This window comes from Humulus lupulus, chromosome 8, assembly GCF_963169125.1.
Source record: "Humulus lupulus chromosome 8, drHumLupu1.1, whole genome shotgun sequence".
Lineage (NCBI taxonomy): Eukaryota > Viridiplantae > Streptophyta > Magnoliopsida > Rosales > Cannabaceae > Humulus > Humulus lupulus.
Genome location: NC_084800.1, coordinates 58,827,703 through 58,841,140, shown reverse-complemented (window position 1 = coordinate 58,841,140; position 13,438 = coordinate 58,827,703). Strand labels below are relative to the sequence as shown.

The following is a 13,438-nucleotide window of genomic DNA, read 5'->3' as shown; positions in this document are numbered from 1 at the left end:
ATGATTTTTGGCACTTTGGTGGCTGTGTTGGCAGCTTGGTCTAGGCAGGCGTTTGGGCCGAATGGCTGCTGAAGGGTGAAGTGCGCCAGAGCTAGAGCTTCAGCTGGCGGGCCCATTGGCTGTGGTTCTGAGCTAGGCGTTGAGAGGAGTTTCGGAGTTAGGTCGTGTGGTTGGCGCAGGCCCACGGTGGGCTTGATCTTAGGCTGGGCAAAATTGGGCTTGGGGCTGCTTTGTGTTGGTAGCTGGAGCTTCAGGCGTGAGGTGCTGAAGGAAAATTGGTGAGAGCAGAGAGAAGGCTGGAGGCGACAGCTGGTGTTGGGAGGAGTGGCTGGAGTTGTCTTGTGAAGTGCTGAACGGTGAATCAAGGACAGCTGATGGGCGGATTGGTCCTGGCAGATGGGCCTTCGGACCTAGCTTTTCAGAAATGCCACTTTTTCCTTATCTTCTCAGTTTTAATTCTTTTCATTTATCTTCTTTTCAAGCTCAAAAAATGCAACATATTACCTACACAAAATAATATAAATTAAGTCATGATAAAATATTTTCAATTATAAAATAAACCATATTAATTCTTTGAAAATATTAATTACAACTTAATTTAATTTAACATTTAATTTCAATAAAACATACATTTTTTTTACTTCCCTAACACAACAACTTAAATAATTCACTACAACATTTTTCAACAAAATAACTATAAAAATACACAAAAATAAATAAAATCAAAATAAGCCCAATAAATTCAAAATTACTTTAAAACTTAATAATTTAATTAAAAACTTAAGAACTAAATCATTTTTAGCTTAAAAAATGTGGTAAAATAACTCTAATTTCTAGAGTTATCATTATTTAACCTAACTGTAAAAAATTAATCAAGTAACTTGTTACCTTACTCAGGATTTGAAAAAAAAAACGTACAGTCTAAAAAAAACATGTTTATAATAAATAAAAAATAATTTTAAAAACAATTCATATTACAAAAAAAAAAAAAATTGCAAAACAACCAAAGAAAAAATTAATATAAAATTAGTAATATAAAAACAATATAGAAAAATAAATAAGCTAAAAAAATAATAATCAAATTACAAACATACCATTCCAAATTAATAAAATTTGATTAAGAGTAAAACTATGGCATAAACCAACTTTTATACAAAAATATGGGAAAATAAACCCATAAAAGTGAAAATTCTTAAAAAAACCATAGACTAACTTTTTCCAAAAAAACCATATTTTTGCACACTCTATTAAAAATCCCATATAAAATGTAATTTCCCCATAAAAAAGTAAAAAATCTACATTTACATTTAATTAAGAGGTTTTTTCTAAAATATATTTTTTGTTGTTTTTTTTTTACTTTTTTACGGTCCCTGATTTATTTTTTCAAAAATACTACCTTAAGTTTTGAAAAATACTATTTTTAAAATTTTATATTTACAAAAATACAGTATCAATAAAAAAAACTAAAATACAACAATTTGACAACAACTAAATATTAACCCACTGCATACTAACACATTTAGAAACAACTTCAAAACAACAATTGGACAACAATTAGACATTAACCCATTGCATACTAACATATTTTTTTTTAACACAAAATCAAAATATATCTTGAACAAGTAAACATCAATTAGACATCAACACAACAACAGAACAACTATATATAAACTTAGAGAATTAAAAAAATAATGTGACAACAACTATACATAAATCTCAATAACTAAAAAAACAACGTGAAAACAACTATATATAAATCTAAACAACTAAAAAAATAACATGAAAACAACTAAAAAACAACCTAATATATATTAAATATAAACTAAAATTATATGTGTACTTAAAAAACTTAAATTAAATTAATATAAAATATACTAAAAACTAAAACAACAAAAAAAAGTTGATAATATGTATATATAAGCGGAGAAAATCACATAGCTTATTAATCAACGTGACCTATATAAATATAAATAAATAAATATACTCATTATATATAAATAAATATATATGTGTCAGTGCCTTTTTTTTTTAAATGGTGTCAGTACTTATTTTTTACCACACCTCACTGTGTCTTAGAAAATGACACATAACCATATGTTGGACTGTGAAAACAGTGAACATGTGATATGTTTGGCCTCAGTACAATGTGGCTTCATGTAATTGGCCTGTGAGGTAAGCCATTTTCAAAGTCTTGGTCTTCACTTCAACCTGAAACGCACCAGCAACAATTTTTGCTTTCTTCGAGCTTTTGCCGACTAAACACATTCTCATGGTAATCGGTGCGATTCTATTGTTGTTCGACCCCTCGCAGTAGTGACTCCACCAACACCTGAGCCGACCAATCCTTTGCGCAAGCCCAGATCCATTACCTCTTTCAGCAAATGGCTTATTCTCCGGCAAAAGAAAGAAGTAGTATAACAGAAAAAGAAAAAAAAGTTTGAATAGTAAAAAAGAAAAAAACTCCACGTAGCATAAAAAACGTAGAAATTTCTTAACTTTTAGTGATATATGTAAATTTTCCTTTAATTAATGCTGACACTAAAAATACTAAAATTGATATAAAAGTAAATAAAAAAATTAATTAATTAATGATGATCCAAATATACTTCATGTTATATTGTGAATCAAATTTGGTACAATTGGAACAATTATTTGTAAATGTACTATATTTTAACACTATAACACCAATTTAACCATGATGCTCTTAATTAATAGTGGTGTTAAAATTCTTAAACTTCTCATAAGTGAAAGATCAAAGATGTATTTACAAGGCTTAGACTATAGATGGATGATGCGAAACTAGACAAGCATCCCAACTACCACATTGCCACCTCAATAATTGTGACTTAAAGGTTTTTTTGATTTTTTATAGAAATGTAGTGAGTTGTGCTTTATAGGTTAAGTGATCATAATCTTCTTACAAAATATAATGCTCAAGGAGATTTTTTTTATTTAAAAATAAATAATTTTATAAATCTAACAAAATTATTATAAAGTTTAGAACCTTCTATGGTGAAATGTAAAAAAAATGTACATTTAAGGGGCTGTCCCCACTACTAGTACTCTCCTAAAAAAGATGCAGGCAAGAGAGGAAGACAAGATATTTGGTCTCTTTAATGAGGAAGATAACACAGCTAAGTGATTTTGGCAGAAGAAGGGTCCAACCTGAAAACTCCAAACCAATCAAAAACCATGAAATGCCTATCCTACATTCCATGTCATCACACTATCCATATGAATGAGAAATGAGTGGTTGTGCACCCCCATACTTGGAAGAACAAGAATCCTCACTTACATTGCAACCCAAAAAATTATCAGATCATCCAAAAACTAATAATCCCTTTACAAACAAAAATAAGGAAAACCACATAAATAGATTTATACAACTTTATCATATCATATCAAATACTCAATTTTCTCATCCTGGTGTGCCTTGGAATCTTTCACAGGAACAACTCAAACACCCTGTAGAGTGATCAATTGATCCAGTGCCATGGCTTCAAGTTCCTCCTCAGCTCTTACCATCTCTTCCTCATCCACCTTTGTAGACACTAAGGCTCCCCGCCAATCTGCCGGGGCATCGCCGCAATGTGTGTCTCTCCCTACGCTTCCACCGCCGCCAGTGCAGACTCAGAAGCGCCCATGGAAGAGCACTGTTTACTGTGAGAACACCCCTTTATTTTGTTATGATCACTAACATTCTCAATCTAAAGGACGACTGTTTTTAAGGTTTGGTTTTTGCTTACCAGGCCGTAAGCTTGCTAGAAATGTCATTGCCATGGCCACTGGTGAAGCCCCAGCTGAAGTTGCAACAGCTGAGACACCAGAGATTATCCAGACCGTTCAAGAAGCCGTATGTCTTCTTGACTCTTTCTCATCAATCCATTTTACTTTCATTGTTTTCTTTCAAGAAAATCTAAGTATTTTAACAACCACATCGTTCTGTCTCTTTTCTGACTTTGGCCGCACAGTGGGAAAAAGTTGAAGACAAGTATGCAGTTTCTTCACTTGCGGTGGCTGGTATTGTTGCACTTTGGGGCTCCACTGGGATGATTTCGGTGACCATTTTCTCCCTATAAACTTTCATTTTATTCCTTTTCTTGAACATATTTAGTATTAAAATTGTGTGAAGTTTAAATAAGTGAATATGGATTTTGAGACATTAGCATGATTTTGTAACAGGCAATTGACAGGCTTCCATTAATTCCTGGGGTTCTTGAGTTGGTAGGAATTGGCTATACTGGGGTAAGTTTGATAGTTCTTTTAGCTGGTTTATTTACATAAAACTAATTACAGATGAGTTTATATAAGCATATCTTATTCGACATTAATGACATTCGTGGATCAAATGTCTAATCTATTCTCCACTTTGCTCATCTTTCTTTGCAGTGGTTTGCATACAAGAACCTGGTTTTCAAGCCAGACAGGTCAGTATTTCTAATTTAGATTCATGTTATTGTTAGAAATATGTAAATTGACTCCATGTAAATTGTAAAATAACCCTCCAAACTATAAGAAAAATAGTACCAATAAACAAAGATCAATTAAATAAGAATACAACTCTATGATTGAAAATTACAAATAGAATAAGAAAGTGAAATTTGTTATTACAAATTTGTGAATTACAAATTTATTACTGAAATTGTAACTCTCAAATATGTATATGTTACACATTTGCACTATCCAAATATTGTGAATTATAATTTGCTCACTTTCTAATAATGGGCAATATTTGTAAATTACAAATTTGTTAATGAAATTGTAACTCTCAAATATGTATATGTTACACATTTTGCACTATCTAAATATTGTACCTTTCATTTGTATATTTATGTATGTTAAACATGTGAAACTATTTATCACATTTATTTAATCTAAAACATTATATTATAAAGTAATACAACAGTTATTGGTATTCAGATGATCCTTTTACAAAAACAATTTCTTAACACAGTTTTCATTATTACTCGTGGTGGATGAAAATTGCAGGGAAGTCTTGTTACAGAAAGTAAAAGACACATACAAGGAGATTATTGGGAGCAGCTAGAAGAACCTCACCAAATTGTTGCTGAGATGAGTTGAAATTCCGGCTTTTGAAGAAAAATATCTCAGCATTGTCCGTAAATATGTGGCCATTCTCTGGTTTTTTTTTCTCTCTACAAGCTTCTGACTAGTGCAATGTACTTCTCTTGGAGATACATGTAACTATTATCTTTCCTTTCCCTTTAAAGCACCATGTAGTTCGGATATAACATGTTTTATATACTTGGAAGGGAAAGTAGTCTAAAATTAGTAATAAGTCAATAATTTGACGATGAAGTACAAGAAGAAATATATTTATTTTACTCTCTGGAGTTTATTCAGTTTGCTAGTACATCTACTAAAGAAAGAAAATAAAATTTGAACATATGCAACAACAGTGAATACACCTTCATAGTTTATAAGAAACTAAAATACTAATCTACTTGTAGAACTCCATGATCATAAAGTTGCAAACAAAACATTCAAATCTTATTCCGCCGAATCCCGCAGCAGTTGCCAAGGCTAAGAACTCTTTTTGGCTGCGCTCTTTCCCTCCTGGATTTTGAGTCATCATAAGCACATCCATTTGGGAGATGCATCTATCAGCAGAACTAGTCTCTGGCACAGTTGGAAGAATGGCCTCCATAACTATAACCTTTCCATTGTCTGGAATAGCTTTGTAACAATTCTTCAAAAGTTTCAAGCAGTGTTCATCACTCCAGTCATGAAGTATCCACTAAATTATAAACATTAATATACATTAGTTAAAGTACTATCAAGAAACAGTGCCTGCAAATCAATTGGAATAATTTCAAAACCGACCTTCATAAAAATGGCATCCCCATTTGGAACACTTTCAAACATATCTCCACCCACATGTTCAACCCCTGCAACACAGCATTGATGAGTCGTTCACTTTTAGTCTGCAACTAATGCTTAGTAAAATATATGACATGACTTTCATAAATCAAAAACCATATGTACCTGGATGTGAGGGAGCATGTTCTACAACATGAGGCAAGTCAAAATTGATACCCTTAACATGAGGGTATTTGGAAGTGATCTGGTTTAGGGTCACTCCTAAACCACCCCCAACATCTACTACTTTCCCAAGATTCTCAAAACCCTTGTAAACCTCTAGGATCTTCTTGATAACCAAAGTAGTTTGGTTGTACATTGCTTTGTTAAAGACCTGATTGAATTTTTGGTCCAAGCTTGGATACTCAAAAGCATGCATTCCATGGACCCTGTTAAAGGGTATTCCTCCTTCAAGAATTGCATCTTTCAGCTGGGACCTGCAATTATTCAGTGTAGCTCACGAGTCAAATTAAGCCTTTTACAAGTTAAAAATCGACCACTTTGATTATTTGTAAATCAACTCTAACTCTTCTCCATTTTCCAGAAAAATCCATCCATTTTAACCTACAAGTCTTCGATTAATCAAATACTTGAAATTTGAACCAAGAAAAACACTACCTTACTAAGAAGATCCATAGCAATATACCCAATTAATGTTCTTAATTATAAAAATTAATTAAATAAAAATAAAAGAAGAGATAAAGACTGACCAGCTATCCAAGAAGACCTTATCTTGCAACAAAGACATCAAGGGACCCAATGAAACACCATCTTCATTAGTGACAAAGTACTTGGACACATCATTGAGACTGTAGACCCTTAGATCATCGGTCTCCAGAGAGCATGTAAGGACAGAGTGGCTAGCCAGCATTCTGAGGATGCGGTCTAGCATTCTAGGCGCATCAGTGTTGCTGGTCGGCATCTGCGCCACGATCTCCGGCGCAGAGAGCTTAGCTGCATCGCCAGCTTTGGCTATGATATCGAAAACTCCAAGCTCAATGGCGGATTGCAAGGACATGGAGAGCACAGTTGAGTTCACAAGCTGTGCTGCGTATGCGAAGTTCTCTTCTTCTTGATTCTTTTCATCATTAACAGCTCGTGGAGTGTTTCCCAATTCTTGTGACGGAGGCGCCATTGGAGTGTTTTCTTTTGGTGCTTGAGATTAATGGTGCGTTGTGACAATGCTAAATAATTGAGTGGCTTTTGGTTTATAGTCTCCGTCCGAATGATCGAGTCAAACCTAACAGTGCATCGTGATATGCTTTAGTTTGTGTCAACCTTGTCACCTAAAGAAGAATAATCTTTCTGCTACACCACATATTAAAAAAAATAGAAATCCTCACCAAATGTAGAAAAACAACACACCATGTATAAATTCTTGTTCACCAACCCTAGATGAGATTATAAAGTCACTGACGGACTCGTTCATTTTTTTTTTCCATAAAGATTACACTAAATATATATAATGTACGTATAATTTTTTTAGTTCTAGAAGGCCAATATAAATTTATACACACATTTATATTGGTTTAATTAAAAAATTAAGGGGCATGACCACCATAGTCCCCTGGGTCCGCATGGGATAAAGTAGACACATTATATATAATAATTATATATGATATTCATTTGTGGCTGTACAGCCTATCTTCCATTACGCATGAAACATATGCGAATTTTTATATATATAAATACATGATAATTTGTTTTTTTTAAAGAAAAAAAAAAGAAGAAGCAAAGGTTGAGTGTGGATAATTACTTTTCAGCCAAATAATTAAAGCTTGGGAGTAAACAACACTGCATGGGGTATCCGGTTGTGCTTTTTTGACTATTTTGAATTAGTAAAGCCATAAATAGGTAGTATATAATTTATATCCGTATAATATAGTTTTAATTACTTGTTTTAGTTTAGTGAAAACAAAGTAGAGCAAGTCGTTATGAGTTGGTATATTTCAATATCAAATTGAACGATATGAGACATTCAAGTACGGAAACGCGTGGGAAGATATGGGTCATATTCTATATTGCAACGATGACTTAAAAGAAAAGTAGCCATTTTCAAAGTTATTTGATTAATAATTCGCAGTGGCCCCATCTCCCTTGCTTGATTCGAAGGAGAGCAACAGCTTTCCACTCTTACTAACAACACAATCATCAATAAAGGAGAAGAAAGATTCCATTTTTCCAGCTAACTTTTAACAACTTTGATATATAATAATCATCTCCGTCATATTCAAAGTGGGAAGGATTTTATTAATATCAAATTGCTACTGATTAAGTTATTTTTGTAAATCTGACAAAAAACAAGAAGTTACTTTTGTAAATGCAACATAATTTGTTGTGAGATTTTTATAAATTACATTTATATAGAACTTGTTCCTTTGTAGAACTCTATTAGTTATGAAGAAGAAGAAGAAGATTTAAAGTGTAGTGATATCTGTCTTTTTCACCATAATTTCAGCCTCTCTCTCTTAACATTTCTGTCTTAACTTCTTCTGTGGCAGGCAGTAGCATATTTAGGGAAATTTACACTTGTTAATACAAAAAATATTTTTATCACACTTCTTTTAAAGGATGCCTTTTTTTTTTATTTTTTTTATCACATTTATATAGTAATTTTAAAGGAAGATTTACACTCACACACATTATATTGTAATTAATTACTAATTTGATATGCATATTTTTGTATACCCATATTATATTATAATATTTATGAACTTAAATAACAAACATTCAAGTTTTAATTACTTCTTTATTATACCCACTATTTTTTTAATACAATTATATATATATATATATTGCTTATCATTTTGATACATTCATTGTATTTCTTTAATTAATTGCTTTACTTGTAAGTTATTTTTTCTACTAATTGGTATCCAAAAACATAAATTGATTTTTTCGTCCATTTTTCTACTATTAGTTTGTGTTTACATGTTTTTGGATTGGATACTATATTTAGTATTTTTTTAATGAGTCTTTTTCTACTAATTAGTTTCTAAGGCATATACTATTCTCTTTTCAATTAATCTATTGTCTACTATTTTGGTATTTCTCAAAATTTTAGGTACTTTTTGGTGTTTTAGTTTTATTATGAGTTTATTTTTGGTATACCAAATAGTATTTAAAACATATTATTGCACTACTAAAAATAAGAGGTTCATCGTTGATTATGCACTGACGCTTTTTCCAATTGAGTTGGTTTGGAAACTAATGTTGTTGAAGGCGACACAATTGAGATGATCAGAAGCGTTGGTCTATAACCGACGCTGTTAGGCAGATGCGTCAGTCTGTAGCCGACGTTTCTGACTGGAAAATGCATCGGTCTGTAACTGACGCTTCTGATGTGCAAATGCGTCGGTTACAGACCGATGACAACATTTGTGTCGGTGAAGAACCGACGCTGGTGAGTTTAAAAATTGTGTTATGCCATTTTCCCCTACAGCAAAACAGAAGTAGAAAGGCAGAAATAGAAGCATAAACACGTATATATATAAAACTATATATACAATGGTCGAGATATATGATTCAAAAAGTAATATTCATATACTCGAGGGAAAACAATGACTAAGTTTCTAATCAAAATCTACTAACTTAACCATTGTTTAGAGATAAAAAATAAGTTAGACTAAACTAAGTCCATTGTTTAGAGACAAAAAATAAGATAGCTAGTAAGCTAATAACAATGAAGTATGTTCTCTTTGCAAATCATGCAAGCATCACCTTGGAGCCTAAACGCTCGCTTCAAAATGTCAATTGTCATTTTGTCCTTCCTTCGTGGAGATACCATCTTCGCTATCAAATCTAATGTCGTCTTTCGAAGAGGTGGAGTTGGCGTCAATGTCTCTTTCCCAGAACGCTGGGGGTGTATAGGGGGTTGAGTTGAAGGTGCAACAGGATCTCTAGGAGTCTCAGGCTTCTTAAATCACAAAATAAAAACAAGTAAGATTTTTTGGTTATTATGAAATCAAATGACTTGGAATAAAAATAAAAATTAGGTTAAAATGTACCTAAAGAGGTTGACCACTGATGAGGACTAGCCTCTTTGGCCAGGCTACATAATAACCGATCGCTTGACCCACCAGGTCGTAACCTTCATGCTTGATTGAGCATGGCAGAATCACACTCCCTTTAAGGGATACCTCAGCTATGACATGACAATAGTTGTTGCCATATTCCTTTCCATGCACCTTAAGCTTCTTGGCCCATGTCTCCTTAACGTGGTTTGTTGCCATGATATTGTTGGACGAGTCAATGCACAACTTGCATGGAATTGCCTACATTTGAAAACCAAACAAATTATTATTAAATTTATTATAATCATTAGGGTTAACCAATTAATTAATAAATAAAATATTATTACCTTATCCACATCAGGAGGTGGAGCGGGAGCTCCTGGTTGTGGTAAAGATGGAGGCCGAGTGAGAGATGCTGCCTGTGATGGTGGTGGAGGCCAAGCAAGAACTCCTGTCTGTGGTGGTTGTGGTGGTGGTTAATCGGGAGCTACTTTCTGTCATGGTGGTGGTGATCGAGTGAGAGCTCCTGTCTGTGGTGGTAGTGGTGGTGGTCGAGCGGGAACTCCTACATGTGGTGGTGGCGGCGGATGAGCAACAACTGTTGGTTCGTTCGAGGCTCCTCCAACCCTCGAACCAGTTCCTGTAGAAGATCCAAAAATGTAGCTATATCTAGGTCTAAGTTGCTGGAGAAGCTCATCTAACTTGTCCTCCTGCTGGCGAGCCTTATCCTCAGACTTTCGGAGTCGCTCCTCCAGTTCATTGATGCGTCTAGTCTCATCTCAATTATCAATTTGAATTCCAATTATAAAAACTAACCTAAATTTATTAAAAACAAATTTAATTTTTCAATTCTCATAATTATATCAACTTCAAAAACTCAAATTCTAAATTCTTATAACTATAATTTAACCTATTTATCAAATTCTCAATTTCACAATTATACAATTCTCAAATTTAACTCAAATTCTTAAAATTAACCTAACTATAAAACTAAAAAAAATTGCAAAAACCACAACCTCACCTTTGTGGAGGTTGCGAGGGGTAGAGGCTCTCGAAGTTGTGGAGGGCGTGAGGGGCGGAGGCACTCAGAGATGTGGAGGCGGTGAGGGACGGAGGCTCTTGAAGCTATAGAGGTTCTCAGTGCTATGGAGGTCGTGAGGGGCAATGAGAGAGGGTTGGGTCAGCTTGTAGGGTCGGAATGGGGCTGGGTTCGATGGGAGAGGGACTGGGTTCGAAGGGCGAGGGGCTGGGTTCGAGGGGCGTCACCATCTCTGGTTCGCCTATCAGTTTAGAGAGAGAGAGGAGGGAATGAGCGAAAGGTCGAGGAATGATTCTTATTATTTGGGCTTAGTGTTGGCGCATAATCGACGCCTTTGCCAATAAAGCGACATTGTGTCCAATAAAATCAAAACATGCGTTTTGATTAAAACTCTTTAAAATCAGCGTGAGTACAAACGACGGGCAGAAAACCATCATATTTGATATATAGTAGCATTGGTAATGAATCGACGCCACTATCCCCCATATAGAAGCAACGTCGTAGCCCTCTTTTGGCGTAGTGTTGATTGATTTATTTTTATTTTCTACTATCTTATGTTTTTTAGTATTTTTTTGTATAATGAGTTCTTGTTATTCCTCTAATTGATTTCCATTTTATATATACTCTTTTGGTTTATTGATCTACTAATTGGTATCCAAAAATTGAACTAGAGAAAATGAAAAAAAAAACACCATAAACATCATCAACTACATACATATTAGTATCTAATGAAACAATCGTGCTAACTACCGATGAGTATCTAAACAATTGCGTCGACTACCAATTAGTATCACTACTATAAAATTAGGCTCAGACACTCAACTTTGTTGACTGTCATAATTGTTTAGTGCCACTCTACGCCGACAATTAAAAATTGTAGGCATAGGGATCAACACCGACAATTTATAATTGTCGCAATTGTTTTTAACAGTTAAAAATTGTTGCTATTGATCCCAACGCCTACAGTTAATTTGAGATCAATAATGACAGTTAAAAACTGTCACTATTGACCTCAATACTGATAGTTTGTATAAGGCCAATACCGACGATTATTAACGTCGCTATTGACCCCAACGCCAACAATAATACCGACACTTATAAGTTGTTGCCAAAATCCAAAACAAAAAAACCTAAAAAAATATAATTTAAAAAATAAACTAAATTACGTAAATATATTTATAAAATATGTATTAATTAATAATTTTTATATTTAAATTTAAATTATGATATAAAGAATAATAGTTAATTTTTTTAGCATATCTATATAAAATTATTATTAATTAAAATTAATGGATTATTTTATTAATTTGGTTGATTAAACATTGTAAAATATTAAGTTGTAATTTTTTATTATATTGTATTTTAAAATTATATATATATATTTTTTAAATTAATTGGCCAAAAAAGTTATATTAAGTTCACAAAATGTTATAAAAAATGTTAAATGTGTGTAATATAACAATCAAAGGTAAAATTATAAATAAAATGTAAAAAGTATCGCCACATGTAGTTTTTCCAAGATCAATACATTGATATTTTCAAATTTAAATATTTGTTATTTACTTATGTTTTTGTTATTAATTTTTAAAAATACTTAATAAATATATAAAAGGGTAAGTTATAAAAAAAATGATATTATTATCTATAATATTGTTACACCCAGATTTTGAGCCTTAAGAATTGTGATCTTGAAAGCTGGATTCGTTAGGAATGGGCTCGTAATGTCTGGAACACGTGTCCGCAACCTAGGCACCGGACCTACAAGCAGCGGGCAACCTCGAAGATGGTAGCCTCGAAACCATTACAAGCTCGAAAGACAGAAATCAAAGCACTTATGTTCTCGGATGGCCTCGGATCAGGGGCTCCGAGCCTGACATAAGTATGAGCTCGAAGTCACATGATCTCGGGGAAATGCCATAGCTCGAAAGTCAGTAAGAGACCTGAGTGGGAACAACATTGATAATGTAGATTGATAACTTTGAATATCCTAGTGAGTCATTTGGGAGAGACGCAGTCTACATTGATTGTTGTAAATCCCCTATAATAAAGGGGTATTTATTATTCAGTGATACGCCCCCTGATCTTCAGGGGACGTTTCCTTGTATATAGGATTACAGGCTTTTAATGCCATTAAATTTATTTGCACATACAGAATAACTTCCCGAAATGTGTGGGATAGTATTCTGAAATATTCTCTATAAATAGAGAAGTCATGCACCATTGTAGAGGACCGAACTTTTGTAATCTTGAGAGAAAACTCTGGAGAATTCATTCTTGAAGAATTTCCAGAGATCATCTAAAGTTTTAATAATAAAGACTCGTGGACTAGGCAGAGTTAACTGCTGAACCACGTAAAAAAACCCATTTGTTTTATCGTATTTTCCTGGCCATAACTAATTATTGTTTTCGTGCTCTTATTTCACTGTTGACGAAAAACGGCGTCAACAGTTTGGTGATTTCATTGAGAGCCTTAAGCATTCAATCCCTGAACAAGTTATGGCCGCTA

At 33.4% G+C, this 13,438-nt stretch overlaps 2 protein-coding genes across 2 annotated transcripts; one reads left to right on the top strand and one right to left on the bottom strand.

Annotated features, from left to right (window-relative positions):
- The first annotated feature begins 3,273 nt into the window (after nucleotides 1–3,273).
- LOC133797406 (protein CURVATURE THYLAKOID 1B, chloroplastic) lies at nucleotides 3,274–5,363 on the top strand. Its single transcript, XM_062235294.1, has 6 exons — nucleotides 3,274–3,662; nucleotides 3,750–3,853; nucleotides 3,972–4,058; nucleotides 4,183–4,245; nucleotides 4,390–4,427; nucleotides 4,990–5,363. The coding sequence occupies exons 1-6, from the start codon at nucleotides 3,494–3,496 to the stop codon at nucleotides 5,045–5,047; spliced, it is 519 nt and encodes a 172-aa protein (XP_062091278.1). The 5' UTR covers nucleotides 3,274–3,493; the 3' UTR covers nucleotides 5,048–5,363.
- On the bottom strand, nucleotides 5,321–7,238 carry LOC133797405 (cathecol O-methyltransferase 1-like). The gene is made up of 4 exons (XM_062235293.1): nucleotides 6,591–7,238; nucleotides 6,007–6,317; nucleotides 5,845–5,909; nucleotides 5,321–5,758 (listed from the first exon to the last, which is right to left on the bottom strand). The coding sequence occupies exons 1-4, from the start codon at nucleotides 7,013–7,015 to the stop codon at nucleotides 5,462–5,464; spliced, it is 1,098 nt and encodes a 365-aa protein (XP_062091277.1). The 5' UTR covers nucleotides 7,016–7,238; the 3' UTR covers nucleotides 5,321–5,461.
- Nucleotides 7,239–13,438: the final 6,200 nt, after the last annotated feature.